Here is a 14,160-nt window from a genome sequence, read left to right as displayed (position 1 = left end):
CCAGGTGACAGGCGGCAGAGATCCCTGGGCATGACTGCCGCATCCCACCGGGACAGGGTTCTGGAGAACCAGCAGTAGCCAGCTCCATTCTGCTCAGACCCTCATGTGGGAAGGTCATCGAGACAGGGCTGGCGAGAGGAGCAGGGCCTCTGGAGGGCAGGGAACCTGCCTGCTGGTTCTCTCCGGCCTCCGCCAGAGGCCAGCCCCACTGCTGGTCCCAGCAAGGGTGCACAGGAACCCACAGCCCACATACGAAAGACCGCCCTGGAACTGGACAGGGACAGCAGCCAGGGGGAGGCCTCAGCCCTCTGCCCACCCAAAGCATCCGTGACCAGCATCGGCCCCTCCCCTGAAAACCCACCAGGCGGTCCTGAAATGCAGCAGAAGGCCAGGCTGCCAGCACCTGCCAGCATCCCTCCACCCCCCCACATATCCCCCCCCCCACCGTCCCCGCAGCCGCTTGAAAGCCTCAGAACTCTGACATTTTGGGGTTCTGGGGCATCCCTCAGTGACTTTCTATCTGGAAAACCTGCGTGAGGACTTGTCAGCCTCAAGAGACAGCCTGTCTCTGAATACCCCGAAATAAAACAGGGAAGCCAGAAGCGATGACTCTTTACTCGGAGAAAGCACACACATCACAGACAGAGCCAGCCAGCGCGCAGCTCACGGGACCCCAGCCCAGAGGGGCCTGACTCACGGGGCCTGGGAAGGAGGCCTGTGCCGGGGGCACAGACGGGAGTCTCAGGCGGTGCCTGGCCGCCAGGGGACCCAGGCCTCTCAGTCTATCGGGGTTTTCTGTCCTCAGGCCGTGCGTGGGCTCCCCGCCAGGAGGGCTCAGACACAGTGCAGCAATATCCCACAGACCCCGCGCGCACATCCAGCCAACCCCTGCCGGGGTGTGAGCCGGCAGGCCAGGCCAGGGAGGCCCGGGCGGCGCCAGAGGGGATGGAGCCAGCCCGAGGGTGGAGCCAGGGCCAGCGCAGGAGGCGGGGTCAGGACAGGGAGTGGGTCAGGGCAGGGGGTAGGGTCAGGGTAGGAGGTGGGGTGAGGTCAGGGGTGGAGGTGGGTTGGGAGGCGGAGTCAGAGCCAGGCCGGGGGTGGGGTCAGGGCAGGAGGTCCGGCGGCGGGGTCAGGCAGGGCTCTGCGAAGGAACCACCCGGACACCCAGCCTGGACAGCGGGCACAGCAGCAGCGATTCGGGCTCTGGTCTTGGCACGTTTTCTTCCCCGGCCCAAGAAAGAGGAAGCGCCTAGGTGAGCAGCATGAGTGCAGCGGGCTGTGGGGCCGGGTGGCGCCTGCCCACGACCGCCGGGTCTGGGTCCGGGTCCGGGGCGGCTCCCCAGCCCCCGGCCCGGCCTTCCCTCTCTCCAGGTGCGGCCCCTGCGACCGCCGGGCCTCACAGCAGCTGGTCAGGGCGCTTGCTGCGCCACACCACCAGGCCGGCCATGGCCACGGTCAGCAGGACCGGCACGGCGATGAGAGGGATGAGGACCTCGTCCGGGGGGTCCTCCCAGTGCGTCCTGTCCACGGTGCAGTTGGCGAAGAACTGCCGGTGCACGCCGCTGATGAAGCCCTGCGCCAGCGGGTTGGGCCAGTAGCAGCCCACCACGTTGGTCTCCACCTCGGTGCAGTTGGTGAAGCTCTCGTAGTACCTGCAAAGGCCGAGGGCGTGACAACAGGCCCCCTGCGCCCCCGTCAAGCGGCCGGACCCCAGAGAGAGGGGCTGGGGCCCAGTCCTGGGTGGCGCTGGACAGTGGGGACGGGAGCGCCCTAGCGACCCTGATAGCACGGCCCCTATCCAACATGCTGCCTCCTTCCCCAGAGGCTCCTGGGGCAAAGTGACCATCCCGCCGCTGAGCCTTTCCTCCCCTGGGCCAGAGCCGGACTCTGTGGTGCCTGAGCCACCTCCCCCCAGCGCCCAACCATGCTCTGCACCGCTCTGCTGCATGCCTGCCACCAAGCCCCCACGCCTGAAGCCCCAGGCCAGTGAGGTGACTTCTGCACACACCCTGGGCTCATTCAGCCCAGACCCCAGACCACCCATCTCAACCAAGAGCAGATGGAGCACAGAAGCTCCTCAGCTGAGTTCTGTCCACGCCTCATGCCCACGACCAGCTCCCTGGGAGTCCCTGAGCTCCCAGAAACCCCCGTCTGGGCCCAGTCTGCCCAGAGGACTCATAGGGCCTGACCCCTTTCTTCAAGGCAGAGGGATGCACGACCCACAAGGCCCTCATCATCGAAGATGCTCTGTGGGTCCGAGGGGAGGGGTCTCCAAGGCCAAGGGCCAGCTGCCTCCTTTGCCAGGTCAGGAGATAGCAGCCCCCATCACACAGGACAGGCTCAAGCCCCCTCCCCCATGGGCCTCCCTGTCCATGTCATCAAACCTCCAGAGGGCACACAGCAAGCCACCCATGAGGTGCCACATCTGTCCAGCAGGTGGGCTCTGGACAGTTCAAACCGCCGACCAGGGCTGCAGCCATGGGGACCCAGAGTCGGCCAAACAGCCACCTCGCCCTGAACACGACCAGCAGCCTCCGGAGGTGGGAGCCTAGACTGGCGACTAGCACTCAGGGTGCTCCGGAGAGAGGGCTGGATGGACACGGCCAGGGTGCACCGGCTCTGTCCACGGCCCGCGCCTTCCCACACCCGGCCGAGTGCTGCCTGCAGAAAGGAACAGGAGGTCCACGGGCTCCAGCCTCGGCTCACATGGGAACAAAGGCTGGGGTGAGGCAGGCCTGAGGCCCTGTGCCCCACGTCCTCCTTCCTGCACTGTCGTGGGGAACGTGGCCTGCCCTGAGCCATCAGCAGGAAGGAGCTGCTTCCCCCACAGATGCTGTCTCCACCCAGCAAGGATGGGAAATGTAGGGCAGTGGATTCCCGCGGCCAGGCCCTCCGGGTGCCCAGACCTCCTGGCAGGATTCTAGCGCAGAGGCTGGAATGCAGGTCACACACCAGGGCCCCCCAGGTAAGGCCTACAAGGAGGAGCCCACACAGACGGAAGAGAGCCAGGAGCAGAAGGGACGAGGTGAGTCACATCCAGAGCCTGGGATGTGCCCAGGTCAGGTCCACAGGAACCCCATCATACCAGACCCACCCCCTGTAACCCGGGTCTCAGTGACCTGCTGCCCAGGAGAGGTCCAACCCGGCCTTTGCTTGGGGCAGCCCCCATCCCCAGAGTCTGACGAGAACCCCTGCTCTGACTCCTTGCCTACAAGAAGGCCCCCCCACCACTTCCCCAGGGCCGAGACCAGGCCAGATGAGGCTGGACCCAAGCGGGTGAAGCCAGGCAAGGAAGCCACGCCCCTGGGCAGGCCATGCACAACAGCGCAGACCGCCTTCCAGATTTCAGCCACGCTTCCTGGGTCCCTGAGCCTCAGTTTCCCCACCCCAGTGGGGAACCCCCAGTAGGGTTCATAGTAGCTCTCCAGGAGGATAACGGAGAGGATCAGGGAGTGCACCCACGTGTGTACCTGCACAGCACTGAGCACAGCACCCATCTCTGGGCATCGGCTCACGGAGGCTCATGCCGATTGCCTAGGCCGGGTGCTTCTGGAGAATACGGGGGGCTAGCCTGCAAAGCCTGCAAAGGCCACCACTCCCCGCAGCCTGCTGTCAGCACACAGCCCCATGCACTGCAAACTCGCCGGCCCCAGCTCAGGCTGGAGACACAACCGAGGGGCTCTTCACGAGGAAGGCACTGTATGCGTGACATCGGGGAACCCAGGTCACAAGACGCTGTTCTCCCCAGCATCCCCTAGTGAGCAGGGGGCCTCCCCGTGTCCCCCTTGAGTGTGGCCCGGAGCACCCTCCCTCCAGCTCCTGGGGCGTTGCACACACAGTTAAAGAAATGCAGCTCTAGCCCCGATGGCCGGGAGCTACGCAGCCCAGAAGCCCCCAGTCAAGTGCCCTCTCCCACCAGGCAGCCGCTTTTCCGACTCAGCTCCTTGATTTGCTTCAAGATTTGCTTCCTGTGTTGTTGCTCGCAGGCAATACAGCACAGCACTTGGAAACCTCGCTAGCAGCCACCCCTTCATGGGAGGAGGGGGTCTCCATCCTCAGCAAGCTGGCCGTGGGGCGAGGACAAGGGCAGGGACCTCGGAAATGGATCACCGTGGGGACAGGCCCCCCTGGTGCTCACTGCCCCTGGGACCCCTCAGCCGCCCACGGCTGCCACGCCTGCCTGCCCGCTCTCACGCTCTGTCTCTGCCCTCTGCCTCTGACTTCATCCTCTTCCGTGGTTTGCTCACAATCTGGGGGGCGGGGGTGGTACCACCCCTGCACCCCGAGAAAGGGCGCCGGAGAAACAGGAGGCAGGAGCTCTGCGTGTCTGAAGCCGTTTCCATGATGACAGATCGGTCGGGGAAAAGCCTTCTAGAAACCTGAAGCCCAGCCCCCACCCCTCCTGGTTTCCAGAGCTGCGTGGGGCATGTGAGGCCCCGAGTCCTCACGTGTGTCCAGCCCACTGTCGTCCTTCTGCGCACATGCCTCTGCCCCTCCGTGGCCGTGTCCGGGGACTTGGTGCCAGGCACCGGGCGAGCTCTCGGGGTCTGAACCTGAGCCCTTACCTGGAAATGGCCTAGTTTCTCCCTGTGTCTCCCTGCCCACCTTCTAGAACTCCTGCCCCCAGGTCACCCAGTCTGTGGGAGGACTTCCTGACCGCCTCGTGCTCGCAGCTCAGCCTTCCTGCCGTCATCTTCCGCTCCTTGTTTCATCCCCCAGGACTCTCTCTGCGCCTGCCACGCTCCTTCTCTGCCTCACGATGCCTCTGAGGCACTGATATGGCCCTGGGGTCCCCCTCTCGCTGCATGGAGATCTCCAGATGCTGGTCCCCGCCCTGCTGTCCCGCCAGAGCTCTTTATGTAATATCCCAGTTCCACCTGGACGCTCACGACCGGGAGGGATCAGGGCTGGCGGGGCTGCGGGGCTGGGGGAAGAGGTTGCCTAGAACGTCCCAGGCTCTGCTGGCCCCTCCCAGGGGGCCCCAGTGGCCCCAGCGGCCCCACACGTCAGTAAGGATGGCTCACCCAAGGGGTCCCTCCCTGGGTGCAGTGGAAAGGGCAGCTGGGTGCCAGCCGCTGTCCCCAGGCTCCCGGCTCTGCGGCCCGGGCCACCCTCGTGGGTATGAGAAGGTGCAGACCCTCCCTCCCTTCCAACGGCCCAGAGAACAAGCCTCAGGGACTCCCAAACCCAGGCCCCCTGCTCCCCATTCCCAATGGCTGTTCTAGGGGCTTCCATGCCCAGTACCCCCAGCACACAGCTGCTGTAGGGGAACTGTTCCTGAATGAAACAGAGTGAAGTTTCTGCATCTGCTGGGAATGGGCAGGGAGGGCAGGGGAGGTCAGGTGCGGCACGAGTGAGCAGGGAGGGCAGGTGCGGCAGGGGTGAGCAGGGAGGGCGGGCGGCGGCACTCACACGATGAACTCGGACAGGTTGCAGCGCTTCCACACGTCCACCGTGCGCATCATGTCGGCGAAGGCCTTTCCGCAGAGCGGCAGCTTCTCCAGCATGCGTGTCTCATTGCAGCCACCCGCTGGGGGACACCCACCTGGAGAGGGGACAGCCACGGGCATGACACTGCCGGGAACATGGTTTGCAAAGTGGCCCTCGAGCCTCCTGCTGACATCCCCCCCTACAGGCAGCTGGGGTCCCTCACGCTGCCCCCCCACCGTGTGGCCAGGGAGGTGAAGCCTCTGCCTAAAGGAGACCCACGCGGTGACACCTAGAGGGGACCCAGAGCGCAGGGACCTCCCAGTGTGGTGTGGGAGGAAGAAGGTGAGGGAGCGCAGCAGGCAGAGATGCGTGTCCTGGGGGTCGGGGAAGCCGAGAGCAGGTGGCTTCCATGTGCGGTGGGGGTGGGCAGCGAGTCCCACCCCCGGGGATGGAGTCAGGGATGGCAGAGCGGCCCCGTGGCAGCTCGAGCGGCGCGGGTGCCCAGAGCACACCCGCAGAAGGTCCTGAGGGTCTGCGGACCGTCTAGGACAATGGGGCCCCCGTGGGGGCGAACACTGCCAGCCCTGTCGGGGCTGTCCCTCGATTCCAGGAGGCCCGGGGCTGATGAGACGCAGGGACTCATATTCCAGAAGCAGGGCAAGGTCACTCCTCAGGTCTGGCGGCCCCCCCCCGCCCAGGAATCCCAGCAGCCCCCTCCTCCCTCCACCTCTGCCCGCAACACCGCCATCCGTCCACCTCCACCTTCCCCCAGCGCATTTGCCCCCGAGCAGCAGCCACCTTCAGGACGGACCCACCCTTCCCCCCCAGACCCCCCTCTTTTTTTTTTAATATTTTATTTATTTGACAGAGAGAAATCACAACTAGGCAGAGAGGCAGACAGAGAGAGAGGAGGAAGCAGGCTCCCTGCAGAGCAGAGAGCTCGATGCGGGACTCGATCCCAGGACCCTGAGATCATGACCTGAGCCGAAGGCAGAGGCTTTAACCCACTGAGCCACCCAGGCGCCCCCCAGACCCCCCTCTTAATCTTGCTTCTCATGGCCCCTGCTTTGGCTCCCACCACACAATTAAAAGAAAGCCCTGTGGTGTGCATCCTGGTATGTGCGTGCATATGTGTGTGTACACATGTGTATGTGTGTGCACACAGCCTTGCTGTGTGGATGTGTGTGTGCATGCATGTGTGTGTGTGTGTACGTGTGCGTGTGCGTACACATCTCTGTGTCCTGGCAGAGAGTGTTCTGTCACAGAGCAAACCACAGGGAAGGACACGAGAGAGGCCCACACCCAGAACTGGGCAGACCCGGGCTCACACTCAGCATCACTGGTCACCAGCTGACCTCAGTTTCCCCATCTGTAAACCAAGGGAAACGTGTCCTGCCTCACTCACAAGGGGCCGTAGGGACGGGCATCAGTCATGTGCCCACAGAGGCTCCTCTTTCCGATGTTGTTACTGTCGGTGTTTGATGCGTGTCTGCTGCTCCCTCGCTCCCCAAACCATCAGCATCTCATTGGTATTCCGAAAAGACTTTTCAAGAGAATGAACGAATGAATGAATGATCAGTTCCTGAGGGCAACAGCAGAAATTTCACAGTCTGAGCCGCAAAAGTGCAGGAGAAATGCCCGTCAACACGAAACGGAGGGTTCTGACCCGCTGAGATCCTGCACTGCAGGCCGGGTTGTCCCCAGAGCAGACCACAGAGTGCCCTGTGGGGAGGCCCGTGCCGGGCTCAGGGAGGGGCTCGCACCCCACAGGAGGTGGCCCTGTGACCCTAAGGACACTTCTTGGAACAAAAGGGAGACAAGAATGAACAGGGCAAAGCAGCAAGGAGTTTAAAAAATATATAAGTCCAAAAAAAAACTAAAAAAGAGAAGAGAAAAAGTTCTGATGACACGATGGTAGACATAAGTCAACCCACGCCAACAGTCAGATTGAGGGGCCCCAGCCAGCTCAGTCGAGGGAACGTGTGACTCTTGACCTCGGGGTTCGAGCCCTGGGTGTAGAGAGTACTCAAAAACAAAATCTTTTAGGGGCGCCTGGGTGGCTCAGTGGGTTAAGCCGCTGCCTTCGGCTCAGGTCATGATCTCAGGGTCCTGGGATCGAGCCCCGCATCGGGCTCTCTGCTCCACAGGGAGCCTGCTTCCTCCTCTCTCTCTGCCTGCCTCTCTGCCTACTTGTGATCTCTCTCTGTCAAATAAATAAATAAAATCTTTAAAAAAAAAAAAAAACTTTTAAAAAATAGATTTAAACACCCCCGTTAAGAAGCAAAGTTGTTGGGGCGCCTGGCAGGCTCAGTGGGTTAGGCCTCTGCCTTTGGCTCAGGTCATGATCTTGGGGTCCTGGGATCGAGCCCCACGTCGGGCTCTTTGCTCATCGGGGAGCCTGCTTCCCCCTCTCCCTCTGCCTGCTTCTCTGCCTACTTGTGATCTCTCTCTCTGTCAAATAAATAAATAAAATCTTTAAAAAAAAAGAAAAAGAAGCAAAGTTGTTAGCTGAGATGCAAAGACAGGCTCCAGCCACAGGCTGTTCGCAAGAACCCTGCTTTAAACGGAGTTGTTTTTTTTTTTAAGATTTTTTATTTATTTATTTGACAGAGAGAGATCACAAGTAGATAGAGAGGCAGACAGAGAGAGAGAGAGAGGGAAGCAGGCTCCCTGCTGAGCAGAGAGCCCGATGCGGGACTCGATCCCAGGACCCCGAGATCATGACCTGAGCCGAAGGCAGCGGCTTAACCCACTGAGCCACCCAGGCGCCCAAGAACCCTGCTTTAATCAAAAGAACTCAAACATGTTCAAAGTAAGAGGATGGAAAAGACGAACCGTGCTACCGCTGCTCCAAAGACAGGTGGCGCGGCTGTGTGAATACCGGACAGCAAGTGTTTCGGGGAAAGGACATCACAAGAGACGAGGGGGTCTTTCACAGCGACCAACAGTTCAGAGCACCCAGAAGACATAACCGTGCTAAACATGTACGCGCCTGATAACAGGGCGTCCAAACACAGGAGGCAAACGTGGGTAGAATCGCAAAGAACAAAATAACAGATCCATAGTAACAGCTGCGGATTCAGTCCTCCTCTCTCAGTAATGTACAGAACAAACGAGTCGACAAAAACAGCAGTGAGATTACAGAAGTGGGCCGTGAGGGGGCTAGAGAGCCAGACTGCACTCTGCTTGGGGGGAGGGGGCACCCACGGGTGTTAGGAGTGAAGGGGCGGCAGTGAGGTTGGACAGGTGGACCCCGAGCCAGACTGAGGCGGGCCTCCCAGGGCACTTCCCAGCCCCCGCGCTCCCGCTGAACCCAGTCTCAGGGCCTTCACTCGCAGGTCCAGGCTGCCAGCAGTCAAGTCTCAAGCTGATGTTCCTTCAAGAGGAGCCTTGCCATCTCCTCCACAGCGCCGGACCAGTGTCCAGAGTGGCCTGTCCTAAGTGAGCTCCCGCTCATGGAGGCACTTAAAAAGACAGGGTCACCCCAAAGGGAAGGTCATCCACCTGCTCAGTAACACAGCGGGGGGGTCAAGCCCAAGCCACCTTGCCCGCAGAGATGCCCCCTCCCGGTGGCCTGTCATGCTGGCCTGAGCCGACACCCTCATCCCAATCCCATCCTTAGGTTGCAGCATCCCTGCCCCCATCCCCCCAGTTTAAATGCCCAGGGTAAAAGCAACTTTCCCACAGGCAAATGCAGAGTCAAGTGAACCAGGGTGTGCCATGGCCCCACCTCGCCCCACCACCCTGCCCAGATGCACTGCCCAGCTGCAGCAGGAAGGCAGCCCTGGGTCCAGGGCCACATGGGCATGGTGCCTGTGACTCAGGAGTGCAGGCCCTTGGGAGCCACATGGGGGCAGGGGGGATGATGACGAAGCCACCCCGTGTTCCTTTCCCCTATCACTGCTCTATTCCGAAGGCACCTCTCTCTGCAGCTCCCCAATGGGCTCCCCACCATAGGTGCTGGAAGTCCACCAGCATTCTCCCTACCCAGCCCTTGGACCCATCCCTGGGCCTGGCCCTGCCCTGATGGGATTATTGCAGCATCCCATCTGAGTCTCCTGAGCTCCACCCCCCTCCCACAAGGGTGTAAGTCACACAAATCCCGCACTGTCCCCTCCTCCTGGCTGCCACCACACCTTCCAGTGAAAACCCACCTTCACCTAGACCGTCTACCTGATCTGACACCTGGACCTGCACCTCTGGACCCTCTGGACCCCGGACCTGCATCCTGTGCACATGGACCCCTGGACTGGCAGCGCCTGGACCGGACCCCCAGGACCCCCGCAGCGCACCCGAACCACCTGCTGTCGGCCCACTAAGAACGAGCACAGCGCTTCCTTCTTCTCGTTCTCCTCCCTCTGCCCCGGACCCTCTCTCTTCTCACCCCTCCTCCTCCTTCCTGGACCAGAGTCCCCACCAGCCATGGAGCAGGAGCCTGGCCAGGGCTGGTGGAAACTGCGCCATCAAGGACTGTGGGGCGGGGGAGGGAGGATGCTAGACCAGTGCCACCGCCGGGTCCGCACAACGCAGGCCCCGTGGGACAAGCCAGAAGTGTCCTGGATGGGGGGCGGGGGAGAGGCATTCTAGCACCATCTCTGCCATACGCCCCGCTCAAGCGCTCCCAGCACAACCCCACGCCCCAGCAGCTATAGAACAGCAGGTAAAGACGCAGATTCCTGACAACACCAAGAAAGTGGGCGGCCGCCACAGGCTCCAGCTGCATCGGGAAGGTCTCGGAATGAAGCTGACACACTTCGTTTCCACCAGGGAAACGAAGAAAATGTAGCACCGGGCAGCGCCAGGCTCCTTTCGTCTCGGGGACTTCCAGACTCCAGGAGATGATAAACAACCAAACAGAAGCATTTGCCAGAGAAGGGCCTCTTACAGGGGCATTTGGAAAAGAAATACAGGAGCCTCTCATCCTTCCCCAGATGGAAATGAGGAGCAGCCACGCGGGGCATTAGGCTCTGTGGGCGCGCCATGGTGTCTGGAAGGTTCTGCCCCTGCCCCTGAGTCTGGGCGGAGTCCTCCCACCCTGGACCTCAGTTTCTTATCTGTAAAACGAGGAGTAGGGTCAGAAGACCTTTGAGGCCCCTCTCGGCCAACCACCTGTCACCAGGCCCGGTTGGAGTACGAACGGTCGGGGTGAGAACAGGTGAGCTCACTACCCCGAGGTCCTGCGTGGTGGCGGGTGCCTCCGAATGGAGGTCTGGAATTCCCCCCAAGAAACCTGAATTCACCTTCCTTGTCTGGCCCTCCACCGTCAGGTCTCAAGGAGCCTCTGTCAGCAGCCACCTCCAGAGCTCGGCCCCACCTGTGACATGGCGTGGGACCATGAGCAGGTCTTGCCTCTCCCTGCATCCCACTCAGCCAGCAGCCCCCTCCCAAGGCCCTCCCTCTGGCAGGACCAGCACCGGGCTGGTGCCCCACCCACGCTCCGTGGGAGGGAGACCGTGGAGCCACCAAGGGAGGACCAGACGCCTCTGGTCTGCATCTGGTCCTTCACAGTCCCATGCTGGAGGCAGGCCAGGGGAGCCTCAGTCATCTTGGGAATAAGGCTAAGAGCTCCCTTCCCTTGAGGAACCCAATCCCCATTCCAGCGGCCTCGCACTGGAGACTTACTGAAATCCCATGTCGGTGTGCTCCCGATGTCCGGAAGCCACCACACACCCTTCCCTTCAACACAAAAATCCACCTCTCCCTAGGCTCTGACCCTGGATGGTGAGACGAAGCCCCACTTTCTCCACCCAGACAGACATCTCCAGGGGAAGGGTGGCCCAGAAAGCGGGAAAGCCCCTTCCCACTTTCTGGCAGGTTCCAAATCAGCAAAGCCGACCACAATTTCGAACAAGGTCAACTTTGCCTCTTATAGCCCCGGACATGGGCCAGCGAGGGCAAGGCTGGCCTCCCACAGGACCCAGGGGATACTGACCCCTCGGAGAGGCCCTGAGCACCGGACCCCCAGGCCAGGGCTCCCCAGCTCCGCTCAGCAGGCTGCCCACCCAGCCTCTCCAGCGGAAGCCGTCCTCAAACACACACATGCTCTCTTACTTGATCTTGGATCATCTCTTTAGTAAAATGTTTTAAAACAAGCTTTTCATTCGACTCATTCCCAATTCACAAACAAGGTATCCTCCCTAGAGCCCCGCTTTCTTGCTGGAGGAGGGGCCTGGGAGCGAAGCCTCAAGGATCTGGTGCCTTCCGGGTCCTGCAAGCCCCGGGAACACCCGCACACACGCGGAAGGCCTGCCCTCCCAGGACAAGGACAAGTGGAAAGGACCAGCCCTATATGGGGTCTGGATTCCTCCCACCCAAGCCCTGAGCGTGGGGTGCGCGCAAGAGCTCCAGGACAGGGAGCTCACTACCTAACAGGGAACTGGGAGCCGGACCTGCGCCGCCTCTGCTTGCTCGGGGTGTCGCGCTGGCAGGCCATCCCCAGCCTGCTGGCAGCGAGACCCGAGACATCGCAGCTGCGAGGAGCCTGCGCGGCCCCCACCCGCTGGCCGGGCAGAACCTGAACGAGACCCCGCGCCTCCCTTCCCAGACCCGATCCGTCGCCTTTGGCTCCTCCGGAGACGGTGCACAGGACCCTCCCGCGGAGGCTGGGGACGGCGCCGGGGTTAAGCCTCGCCGCTCCGGAGCCGCGCGCGCCGGGCAGGCCGGGATCCGTGCAGGACAGGAGGCACGGCCCGGCGCGGGCGCGGGAGGTCGAAGCCCGTGCGGATCCCCGCGGCCCCGGAGGAAGTCGGGGCGCCCCAGCACCAGACCCCGCGGCCCTTACCGCAGAGCAGCAGCAGCAGCAGCAGCAGCCGAAACTGCGGGCGCCGCCGCTCTCGCGTCTCCATGGCCGGATGGCTGCGGCGCGCGGTCGGCTCCGTCCCGGCTGGGTGCGCTGGGGGCGCCGGGGGACGCGGCCAAGGGTGGGGCGGCGGAGAGCCCGCCCCTAGACTGCGCCCTCCCCCTCGGGGACGCGCCCACCCACAGGGGACACTCCTGCTTCCAGAGCGCGTGCCTGGCCGGGACGCGCCCTCCAGGGAAGCGCCCCACCTCCCCCCAGGACTCGCCCCCTAGCCCGAGCGCACACCCTCAAGACAAGCCCCCAACCCCCGGTGCGAGCCCCGGCCCTCCAGTTCCGGGGTGCTGCCGGCGGCGAGCGCGCGGTTGGCAGGACGGGGGCGGCTGGGGGGGGAGGGGCGGCCTAGGGAGCGGGAAGAAGTGGGTGCGCGTGCGGGAGTGTGCCAGGAGGCGGGAAGCGGGCGGCCGAGGGCTGGGAAGGTGTCTGGGGCGGGAGCGCTGTGCGGCTCTGAGCCCAGGAGAGACGGGACGGTAGGGTGTGCGGGGGCGGCACCAGCCGGAGGAGAATCGGGCCCGCGGAGGGGTGGAGCAGGGAGGGGCCGCCAGAGTGAAGCAGCTGGTCCCCGAGTCCCTATTGGCCCCAGGCCCCCCAAGATACTTTTCTGGGGGCTTCTCTGTGCCTCTGTATCCCTCTGCCCCCGAAGGGGACGGGGGCCTGGGCAGGTACGGCACCCTGGTGCACACACCACTACCCGTGGCTGGGAGCCCCAGTCCTTAGGCCCTGGTTCCTGCCCTGTGACCTCTGGGAAACCTCAAAGGACAAAATCAGGGCCAGGAGAGTGACTGGGAACCGGGAAGAACTGACCGCAATGGGCCTGAAGTGGGGGAGGGAGAGGCAGGTAGATCAGTTCCCCGGGTTTGGACACCTCGATCACCTTCAGCCCCTAGCGTGGATCCTGGTCCCAGCGGACAGCTGGTCACATTGTCCTTCCTGAGCCCCTTGGAAGGAGGAACCCCTGTGTCCTCGGTACCCACAGTCCAGCCTTGGGAGCGCATATGGTCTGAGGGCTCACAGAGCCAAGCCTGGAGGCAGGGCTCCCTCCGGAATTGCTCTCTGCCTGTGCCCAGCCCAGACCAGAGGTAGGAGCAGGTGGGCTCCCCACCTCGACAAGCCTTCAGCCTCTCTTAAGTGGCAGAGGTAGGGGTAGTAACAGCCCATGGGGTCACCGCGAAACCCAGGTGATGGTGGCAGTCACCATCACTGCTGACCGCATGAGCTGATCTGACCCTTGCCGCATTAGTAAGGAATCGAAGCTTCTGTGCCTTTTCTGGAAGAAGGCAAAATTATCTCAACAGAGACATAAAGCTAATTGAAATTGATCAGCCCCTTCCTGCCTGCCGTCCTCCGGAGGTGGTGGGGTGGGCAGGCACAGGAGCAGCCCAAGCCTTCGGCTCACGCAGAGGGGCCATGGGCTCAGGTCCGCTCCGTGCCAGCCACCCCCTCTCGAATGGCCTGTGCCAACCCAGACAACGCAGGAACAGAGTGCGGGCACCCACCAGCATCCCTGGAGAGTGTAGACTCACCAGTGCCCACGGCACTCACAGGAGGGGCTTGGCCAGACTCCCAAGACCCCCTTGTTCCCACACAGTCCCACACAGAGGGACTGGTCAGACAGCAGCCAGGAGCCTGTGCTAGCCTGGGGGCTGTGGCTCCGTGGGCAGTCCTTGGCAATGAACAGCCTGGCCAGGCAGGGCTGCAGCGATAATGGCCTGAGAGCCCGAGGGCCTTGTACACTCCACCTTGGACCAGGCTGAAGCTGCTCCCCCACCAAGAATACCCTCCCCTCCCGCATTCTGAGGTCCCGTCTGCCCCTCCTGCCCAGGAGCTCCTGGGGCTTCATTGATCGCCCCTTCTCCCCGCTAGAGGGAGTCCCT

General features: G+C 62.6%; 1 protein-coding gene across 1 annotated transcript; it reads right to left on the bottom strand.

Moving 5' to 3' along the window:
• Positions 1 to 597: 597 nt before the first annotated feature.
• RAMP3 (receptor activity modifying protein 3) lies at positions 598 to 12,458 on the bottom strand. The gene is made up of 3 exons (XM_046020026.1): positions 12,212 to 12,458; positions 5,413 to 5,545; positions 598 to 1,652 (listed from the first exon to the last, which is right to left on the bottom strand). Exons 1-3 carry the CDS (start codon positions 12,273 to 12,275, stop codon positions 1,397 to 1,399), a joined length of 453 nt encoding a protein of 150 aa, XP_045875982.1. The 5' UTR covers positions 12,276 to 12,458; the 3' UTR covers positions 598 to 1,396.
• Between the last annotated feature and the right edge of the window lie 1,702 nt (positions 12,459 to 14,160).

The sequence above is a fragment of the Meles meles genome, chromosome 10, assembly GCF_922984935.1.
Source record: "Meles meles chromosome 10, mMelMel3.1 paternal haplotype, whole genome shotgun sequence".
Lineage (NCBI taxonomy): Eukaryota > Metazoa > Chordata > Mammalia > Carnivora > Mustelidae > Meles > Meles meles.
Note: the sequence above shows the minus strand (reverse complement) of the source record. Positions and strands in the feature narration are given on the sequence as shown.

Excerpts from the sequence above, each read along its gene's own strand:
- RAMP3 (XM_046020026.1), bottom strand. The coding sequence starts at position 12,275 with ATGGAGACGCGAGAGCGGCGGCGCCCGCAGTTTCGGCTGCTGCTGCTG. Across the intron at positions 5,546-12,211 it reads GCTGCTGCTGCTGCTCTGCG|GTGGGTGTCCCCCAGCGGGT; the intron begins GTAAGGGCCGCG and ends TCCCCTCTCCAG. Across the intron at positions 1,653-5,412 it reads AACCTGTCCGAGTTCATCGT|GTACTACGAGAGCTTCACCA; the intron begins GTGAGTGCCGCC and ends CGGCCTTTGCAG.